Raw genomic sequence first — 9691 nt, 5'->3', positions numbered from 1 at the left:
CAGCTTTGATCCCAGCAGGAGGAAAAATTATTTTGGTAAACTAAACCTTCCTGGAAGGTGTAACCTGTTTTCATAATTCTTGCTCAAATTTCTAAAGATGAGTAATATTTCCAAAGAAACAAATAATAACAACACACCTGGCAGCCACACAATCGCCCTGAATGCTGCTTTTATTGAAAGAATGACCAATCTTTATTGAAAGAACAATCAGTACAATGGTGCCCTGAATCCAACGATGCAAGAAGAGATCATTCCCAGATCCCTGGAGATCCTGGGCAACTGGTCACACTACAACCTGCACAAAGGAAAGAATATTTCAAGGTTTTCAGGTCTGAATTGATGGGGAAAATCCCACCATACAGATGTTAAATGAAAATTTGGTAAGTCAGCTTTTTCCCCACTCAAGTCTTAATCTTACCATTTACAGCAAGAATGCCCAGCACGGCACAGCCCCAGATAAGCATTCCCACGAGGGCATTTCCCAGGGGTGCAGAAGGTCCCACGATAGCCACACCGCATAAGACGCGTTGGAGGACGGGGAAAGTCTGTACCATACAAAAAAAAAAAAAAAAAAAAAGAAGAAAAAAAGTGCCCAGAGTCCTAATGCAATGTCCAGAGGAGGGCTATGGGCAGCACAAGCAAACACATGCTTTAATTCCTTCTTCAAATACAAGAACTGTATCTCCAAGCCCAGGAAAGCCCTTAGAAACTCATATTTTAGGAACAGACAGCAGAGATGGGATAGAAAACATTTTTTAGGACTTCGTCACAATCAGAGACAGCTGCTCAGCTGGGAAGCTGCCACTTTTGGGGGCAGAATGATGAGGATTTATTTTTGTGTGCCTAGATTTCCACAGATTTGGCCTGTTATCCTTGCTCTAGGTTTCACTCAAGTCCAACATCAGGTCCTGATGTCTAGAGGTCCATATGGATGGCCACCATGTACAGCTAAACCCATCAGCACATGCAGAATGACCACTTCTATGCCAGGCATTGCCCGCTAGGTCTTGTGCCAAGCAGTGTAGCATTGCTCTTGTCCACGTGGTTACACTTTCTTCCCACATAAAATACAATATCCACGTTCGGACTGCTTTTGGGAATGGTTTGTACTATTCCCACAGCGGTGTCTGGGTTTTACCAGTGACAGTGTTGGTTGTCGGGGGTGAAAAATTACCCTGGGAGCAGACTACCAATTAATGCAGCGTGTTCCCTGGGCCTGCCTGGTCTTTTCCCATCCTTACACCCCAGAGAACATTTACCATCCTATTCCCACACTGATCAACCCCAGACCTCTACTGACACTTGTGCTCATAGTGCCCTGCATGGTAATTTTGCCATTTTCAGGGATACTGTTTATAAACAGCTCCTTTTGCTGGACAATAAGGTGAGTTTGGGGTTCCAGCACCCTGTGGGTCCCCCCAACAAGCCCTAATCCCTCTCAAAACCCTTGTGGTTGCACAGGATTCCCCACCAAGCAGAGGGTACCAACAGCATTTCAACCTTGACTCATGATTTTCTGCCTCCCTGACCCAAGTACAAGGTCCTCAAGCATATTTGGAAAACACGGGACCCAAATTATTATTTTTTTTTCCATGTGGTTTAAGAATATTTGATATGGGGTGGTTTGTTGTAGGGTGAGCCAGAGACAATGAAAGTGCTCCAAGAGTTGGCAAGATTTAATGGTGGAAATGGAGGCACTGAAGGGGAATCTGGGGGCTGCCCATCGTGCTTTCAACTCAGACTGGATTTTTGGAGGAGTAGAAAAAGCAATGAATGGCCAGTTGGAGTGCTTGCCTGCTAATTTCACGCATCAGCTGTAATCGGCCAGTGAGGTTTGATGATGTGAGTGAAGATACTTTGCAGGAGGCAGCTTGGCCGCTTCCCAAAGGGGACAGGAGACCTTTATGAGCCACCAGTGTCTACTTCTGTATCACCCCTTGTTTTTATTTACACCTTACCTGCAGATGCATGAAATGCCATAAAGAGGAGTGCCAAGAGCAAGCAAAGGATTTTCATGGCAGAAGGCGGGTTGGGAGGTGCTGTCACTACAAAGAAATGACATCAAGACATTAATAAGAGTTTTGTCCCTCCACAGCATTTTGGGCTGAGTAAAACAATACAAAAATGCTCTTTGAGACCAAGAGTCATCTAGAACACACTTTTTTTATAACAACGTCTATGGTCTTAAGGGTTTCCTGGAGCACACACAGCATCATGGCACAGGAAGAAGCTTCTGTGCAGAAAAAAAATGGGATTTTAAATCCTCTTTTTAATTATTGTATTAATTAGCCAGTGTTTATCCTAGGTCGCTTGATACTGTGCAACTCATTGCAATAAATTCATTTTGCCTTACAGAAGTTAATTCAGAAAACAAACTAAGACAATTTTAATGTATTTATACAAAGCAACACAAAGCATGATCTCAAGCTTTTCTGAAACAAAACAAAACAGAACAAAAAAGGAAGAGAAAGCTCCTTCACGGTTAGCTTAAAATCCAGCTTCTCCCCATTCTTGCTTAGAGGCTCTTGCTTTTCATTCACCTCAAGAGCTACTTGATTTCCAACAAAATTTCCTCTCAGATCTCTATCTGCAGCCAACAAAAACTCTTCTTTCTTATTGATATTTTAAATTTCTAGAACTGCTTGAGCTAGCACTGGATAGACCAGAGTCACTGCACAGGTAAGGTTATAACAGTGTAATGGAGCTATGCATGAAAGATGTGAAATCTCTACCAGTTTTCAGAAGGATAGAAGGTTAGAAGAGAGGCTGAATAACGAGAAGATTTTGGTCGTTACCAGGTAAGAGGATGCTCTAGGTTGGGCCAGTCCCGTGGATCAGCGTCAGCCACCCAGACACGTTAAGATGAAGGAGCAGAGCTTGGCTTTATGCGGTTTCTGGAGGCTGGTGAAGGATACTTGCTCTTCACAACCATCTGGGGGCCAATCAGAAGATCCCTACAGTTTTGGGGAGAATCAAGGCAGTCCAGCAAATCCTCTCTGTTAGCGTCCTCCTGTGAGGAACGGAGGTATTGCTTTCAAAATATCCCGGTATTGCCTTGAGAAATATACTGAGCTTCTTGCAAGCCACATTGGGCCACCTCCAGATCAGATATCTGGTGGGATTTAACCAGCACGTGTCCACTCAGATGGCCACAGATCAGATGTCTTTCAAAGGCATGCCTTTCATTCACATCCCCATGACATGGAAGGAAATCATAATCCTGAAGCTATCCTGAAGCTGCTGTTTAGGTAGGCTTTGTGGTTAGTGTGAGAAATGCCATTTAGCATTACTCAATTTAACTGCTTGATGAGCACAGAAGTATATTCTACCTGACGATCATATCTTTGCTTACCTGCATCAGATTTAACCCCAGGTGAAAAGGCAGAGCACTTCTAATCTCAGCCTCCGCCGTGGAGTGACTTCAACTAAATTTCCTGCTCGGAATGATCCCTGACTCTGCCAGCTTTGAGACCGTATCTGGAAATTGCTGGAAGAATGCAAGAGCCAGATTTGTGCCCGGGGAGCTCTGAGGATTGCAGAGTAAAAATGTTTGTGCTCCAACGCCCAGGTCCTGCCCTGCTTGATTCACTGCCAGAGCTATATGGCAGGTATGTTAGGAGCCGATGGCTAAATAATGGTAAGGTGTTGGGCCTAAGCTTGCCTTTGCTCTTATAACTTAAAAAAAATAAATAAATAAAATAGATTTCAATATATTGTCATCCAGCTATTTGAGGGATATGCAGTGATTTCCAGCTCTAAGTATTAATTTTGCCTTTTGCAGCATTGTGCTTTGGGTTTTGATGAGGGCAGTCATGTGCATCGGAGTGCTATCAATGAACTGGCCAGTTAATTCATCTACCAAATAAATCCCGGCAAGGATTTCTCCCTAAATACCCACAACTCATTAATGAGGAAGCATGGACTCTGTTCATTTCATTGCTTCCCGATGAGTTCTTTACCAAGGTAAAAATTAGGTCACCGCAGAAAGAAAAATAATAATCAGCTGGAATTAGGTTAAAAATAGCTGTGTTAAATGGGAAGTTAGCACTTCTGTGAAAATTCAGAAACGGGATTAATGAGCTGTTGTTAATATTACATCATTTCTGTTGTCAGAAGGGAAAAATGTTGACAGGTTTGATTAACACTACTTTGATTAACAGAAATTAAAAAGATCTGCAGTAAGGAAAGGTGGGGGGGAAAGTGAGGAAGTAAACCAAAAATCTAGTAGTTATGAGTAAAACAAGAAAAAAGGGAAAGCTTTGGTTTTGTTTCTGTTTTTAACTTCTGCACCAAAATATTTTCAGTACTTCTTACCTCTACTGTATGCAAGATATTTTAAGCCACTGGTTTGTGGAAAACATTACTTGAACCACCCCAACATGATGTTTTACATCTTTACTGATGTTGTTTTCCCCTCATGCTGGTTTTCCAGGACCTTCCTCTTTGGTATGAACCCAGGTCAGCTTGAAGACGAAGCCACCCCTGGCTGAAGTTGTCAGAGAGGGACAGAAATTCACATTTACCCTTCAGCAGCTTTTGCTGGTCTGCCTTCTCAAGAAAATAATTGAGCAGGAGTTGCTGTCTTCCATGTTTTAAGGACTAGAAGTAAGGATTGTCATGCATTGTGATGCTCCCCATACCATACACCTGGAAGCATCTGCAAGGCTACACCAGTTTTCCTCAATTAATTTAGGGGACCAGGCAACGCTGCCCATTTTCTGTGCTCAAGCAGGGTGGTGTCACCACAAAGGGCCAAAAGGAGGCTTCAGGTCCTGCTGCAACCCCAAATCTGTGCCCGATGTGGTGGTGCAAGTGACCTTCTCTGAGCTGGGAGACCTTGGAGGCCAGCTCTGAGGCAGACACAGAGGTTGTGCAACCCCCTGCTGGAGGACAGGAAAAATCCATCCCTGCTGTTACAGCACAGCCTCCTGGGCCTCTGCGATATCGCCAGAGCCGGGGAGAAAACAGTCTGCCACAAAACACCTGCAGCAGATTCTCCTGTAGGAAATCCTGTAGGAAAATCTGGTCGCATTTGCTCTTTTAGCCATAGATTAGGCTCTGAGAGTGATGAGTCCTTGTGGTAACACTCAGCTCTCATGCTGGGCCTGGCGCGTCTCACCGGGGCAAAAGTCCTGCAGGGCAAGGCCAAACACGGCCTTCTGCTAACTCTTTGGTGCACATCCCCTAGAGAAACAGAGAAACTCCTTCCAGCTTTCGTCCTGCACAACTAAAAAGGGGTGTGGGGGTCACAGAGGCTGTGCCTGACTCTCCCAGTGCACCCCTTGGGCTTCCAGGCCTCAGCACCTCGTGGAGTAGGCTCTGCTCCGGGACACAGAGACAGCATGTGTCAAATATGAACACTGAGTGGGCTCAACACCCAGTGAGAGACACCAGAGAGCAACCGAATTCACTAAATGCTCGATGAATGGAGTGGTGAAAGGATTTCAGCCTGCCAGCAAAAGCCAAAGGCCTTGGAGGCCTTCAGCAGACACAGCTGGCAGAGGCTGAGGGACATGAGAGCAATCCCACAGCGACACCCTCCATGGCCTCCTCCTTCCCGTGCATTTACAGAAATTTCTACTATTCCTTTGGGTATCTGTTGTAAAGGGATCTCTGCTTTCTTTTCTAGCCCTCGTTGACTCCTATCAGAACCTGACCTGCCCCGCTGTATGGGAGCTGCTGTTCTCTGTCAGCCGTCTGTTCACCACAGCTCTTCCCTGTGAGAGCCTCCCCTGAGCTGCCTTTCATGCCCTGCAGGGATTTTTTCTTAGACCTCTTTGTTTTCTTTTCGAGTCAAAGCAAATATTTTGCTGAGATTTCTAGCACAGCCTTTTTAACAGCTTACAGGCTGCCTGCAGGCTTCTTGCTCCCCCGGGTTGCTCCTTTTGGTGCTTTTCTCTATTCATTTCTGCTTTTTTTGAGATTGAATATTTGCATGTTAAATGTATTTGGTCCCACAACACGGATAAAACCAATTGTACTGTGGTAATTTTTGCAGAGCAGCTCTCCTCCAAGTAACTTTTGAATTAGGCTCTTTGCAACACTCACGACCAAATCCAGAAGAAACTTTTCTTGTGGGTACCAGGACCAGTTTTTTCAAGAATCAGCCTTTTCCTAATATCATCCAGAACCACCCCTCACAACAGCTCTGCTGCACCATCTGGAGGAAAGGGTCTACGTTCAGAAGATGTGACCTGCTCTTTGGGCCCATCAGGGAGGGCCTATTGCTTAAACCCATCTCCAAGGTGTTGACAGACACTTGCAGCTTGGGTGTGTAGCAAAACATGGGTTGAAACAAGTACACAGACAGGGCTCAACACGTCAGGGCCATCCAGGTCCATGTGACATCTCATCGGTAGGCAAGCCAAGACTCCCTTTGCCTCTGCCTCCCAATTTCTTATGCATGGGGACAGTGCTAAATGGTGTATGGGGTTGCACAGGTGGCTTTGATGCTCCCCGTTGCCCTCATTCACTGGCTGAGTGGTGCCTTCAACCCTCCCATCTTGTTAAGCTTCATATTATTACCCCCTTCAAACAATGAAGGTATTTCCAGTTCAGTACAACCCCAAATCTTACATTATCCTTCTTTCCAATGGAGGGAAGCTTACTGAAAAAGAGGTTTTCCGTATCTGCCCTATTGTAACCACAAGAAAGCAATTCAGATTTCTGGGATGTGGTCAGCGATTTTGCTCTACACAAAAGGATTTGTAGTCTCCATTTGTTGGTCACAATTAAGAATGATTTTGTATGCTCCTTTCTTAATAGTGCCTGCAGTTATTTTGGAAGGGGATAAACAATGTAGGACATCTCAAGACCTTCCTCCTCCTCCTGGCAGGAGACCAGGAGACAATGACCTTGCTGACACTTCCCCAGTTCATGCCCTGGTTTCTTCATCTGTGCAAGACGAGTGGAGATTTTTGCATTCTCTTTAAAGCACTTGACTTCAATGATTATACAACCCCTACGGAGTCTCAACTACCATTATTCCTGAAAGGCAGCCCTGTGAGAGAATCACTGCAACTTTTTGGCATTCCACCAAATACCAGCTTTTTTTTTTTTTTTTTTTTTTTTTTTTTTTTTTTTTTGCCATTGTTATTTCTTCTTCCTGAACTAAAGTAGCTAAAATTAACCCAGGTGGAAGAGCACGGCTTAATCACAACAGCAGGTACCTTGTGTTTGCTCAGCTACCTCCTACGGCCAGTGCAAGCCCCAGTTCACGAGCACAAAGGACTTTCAAATCGCTAGATGGAAGGAGCGATTAAGGTTCAAATACCACCTTTGGGCTTGGGGAGCTCGGTTGTTATTAATGATTACTCCTTTGGTGGTGGCAACGTGCTGTGCAATAACATCAGCTGCAGCGCGGAGGCAGGACTTGGCTGTGCCTGGAGAAGCTGCTACTCCAAAAACCAGTACAGATGGCTAATGAGATGTTTAAGTCATCTTTCTGGGCCGAATGGATCTGAACTCCCCAAATGTGGAGGTAACCAAACCTCCTCCGGACTTGGACCCGGGTGGGAAAATCCTAGAAAACTTTGTCCAGGTTTGTAGGTGCCCACCCGTGAGCTGTGGCTGGACACGAGGCCCGCCGTGTGGTCCCAGGCCTCAGGAACCAGAGCGATCAAAACACTCCTCACCAATTAATGGCTTAAGAAGCTTGGCCTTAATACACATCCTTTATTAGATATTTACACAACTCAGATAATTTTCAGACCGGACTCTTTGGACATGGTGAATACATGTTAGAGGAGAGAAAAGGAGCACAAATCACTCCGATGCTGTAAGGCTGAGTTATTTGTCAGAGTCTGGAGGAGAGCAGAAGACTTCAGTGTCCAGCCCTTGCTGCATCACAGCAGAGCCCAAATTAGAGTTGGCCAGACCTGGAGAGGAGGAGCTGGGGCTGAATCAGACCTCACCATGCAGGAGCCAGCTGGATGAAGGTGGAGAGACAAATTTCAGGTGGAGACAAGGTGGGAGGAGAGCAGTGAGACTCCAAAGGCATCCCCATGCTGAAGCCCTTCGACATTTTGGTTGGCAGAAAGGGCAATGTGGAAGTCCAAGAGCTGGAAACCCCCGGGTTTCACTGTCACCTCTGAGGCTTGACTGGCACAAGCCCTCTACACCTCACACCCTCCACCTCTGAGGTGGCCATAACAGGGACCCCGTTCCCAAACAAACCTCTTAGAGGTGGGAACTCCACCTTGTGGAGTCCTCTTCAGGACACCCAGGTGGCAAAAGTGACTTCCACCAGCTCCAGGCGTAGACAGCACCACAAAGAGCAGCCAAGTAAAGCCGGACAATATTACACTGCGGGTGTCACTGCTGCTGACCCCACCAAAGCCACCAGCCCCGACATGGACCACGGATGGTCATCACAAGGGTATGCAGCACTTCGCCAGGCCATTGTAGCAGGTACCGATGGATCTCTTGAACAAGGAGCACAGCAAGAAGGAGCACTCTCCCTTGATCTTCCGACACATGACAGTGTCTGGCACTGTAATTGCAAAAAAAAAAAAACCTGTAAGCACCTTTCTTTGGATGTTCACACGTGAAGAAAGCTTGTCCCCATGTTAACAGGTCTTTGTGCAGACACAAAGTCAACCTAAAAAGTGCCCGGTGGTTGTGTCTGCACTTACCTGTGGTAGCCTGGGACGCCACAAGGAGAGCAAGCAGCAGCAGGAGCATCACCTTCATGGCTTGGGCTGGCATTGGGGGTGTCACCCCAAAGCTGCTGAGAGCAAGAGACGCTGTGAGAGGAAGGAAAGGACCTGTTTATAAAGCTTTGGTTAATGCAATCTGCAGGGATTTAGCAATCGAATAAATAAAGTATTTAAAGGATGTGCTCTGTAATCTCTAATTACAAATTCCCGTGTGGATAGATGGCAGTACAGGCCCCCACCCCTACAGGAATTATCCTCTTAGCACTGACATCTGGCTCCCGTGCCCTGACCCAAAGCCCCGTCTCCTCCACCAGCAGCACGTACAGGCGGGCTCACTTCAAGGTCTTTGTACTCAAATCTCAATCAGACGCACCTTTGCCTCCAGAAGTTCCGATTCTGAACAGAAGGGAGCGTTTGTTCCCTAAAAAATCCCAACACCACATGGAGACTGAATCCAGAATCAGCCCCACCGAGCTGTTCTGCCTCTCGGTGCGGCTCCAGCAGCGCATCCAGCAGGTCTGGGCACATCTCGTGCTCCCGTTTCCAAAAGGGGTCAACACGTAAGAAAATCCATCACCACCCTCTGCTCTGAGCTCTGCTGGAGACCCGTGGGGGCTCCCGGGTGCTGAAATCCGGCAGAGAAAAGCGCGGCCAAACCAGTGGCTGGAAGGCAGCCAGTGCGACTGGGAGGAGGCTGCAAAACCGGGGAGGGCTCTCAGCTCTGGGAGCACCTCAGCTTTGTGCAGGGCCCAGCAAAGATCAGCACTCGCAGGCCGCCAAGCGATGTTCTCTGGCCGGTTTCTTACCGTGATTATCTCCACCTGCTCTCCAGGAGAGGCTTCGTCTTCGTGTCTTTCACCTTCCTCGCTCCCGTGGGAGTCCCTGCAGCTCCCCGGCTGCTGGATTTGGTTCATCTGGAAAAATCAGAGAAGAGAAGGGAAGGTCCCAGATCCCTCGGGAGCGGGGTTTGGCTCCTCGGCACATCCCTGAGCACATGCGGGGGCTTTGGTTCGTCGCTCACCTGCACGTGTCAA

The 9691-nt window shown here is 46.8% G+C and overlaps 2 protein-coding genes across 2 annotated transcripts; both read right to left on the bottom strand.

Annotated features, from left to right (window-relative positions):
* Positions 1-414: 414 nt before the first annotated feature.
* On the bottom strand, positions 415-2849 carry LOC116488310 (gallinacin-4-like). The gene is made up of 3 exons (XM_032185804.1): positions 2796-2849; positions 1959-2045; positions 415-545 (listed from the first exon to the last, which is right to left on the bottom strand). Exons 2-3 carry the CDS (start codon positions 2014-2016, stop codon positions 415-417), a joined length of 189 nt encoding a protein of 62 aa, XP_032041695.1. The 5' UTR covers positions 2017-2045; positions 2796-2849.
* Positions 2850-8369: 5520 nt separating this feature from the next.
* On the bottom strand, positions 8370-8706 carry LOC116487517 (gallinacin-14-like). Its single transcript, XM_032184514.1, has 2 exons — positions 8634-8706; positions 8370-8491 (listed from the first exon to the last, which is right to left on the bottom strand). Exons 1-2 carry the CDS (start codon positions 8704-8706, stop codon positions 8370-8372), a joined length of 195 nt encoding a protein of 64 aa, XP_032040405.1.
* Between the last annotated feature and the right edge of the window lie 985 nt (positions 8707-9691).

This window comes from Aythya fuligula, chromosome 3, assembly GCF_009819795.1.
Source record: "Aythya fuligula isolate bAytFul2 chromosome 3, bAytFul2.pri, whole genome shotgun sequence".
NCBI lineage: Eukaryota > Metazoa > Chordata > Aves > Anseriformes > Anatidae > Aythya > Aythya fuligula.
Note: the sequence above shows the minus strand (reverse complement) of the source record. Positions and strands in the feature narration are given on the sequence as shown.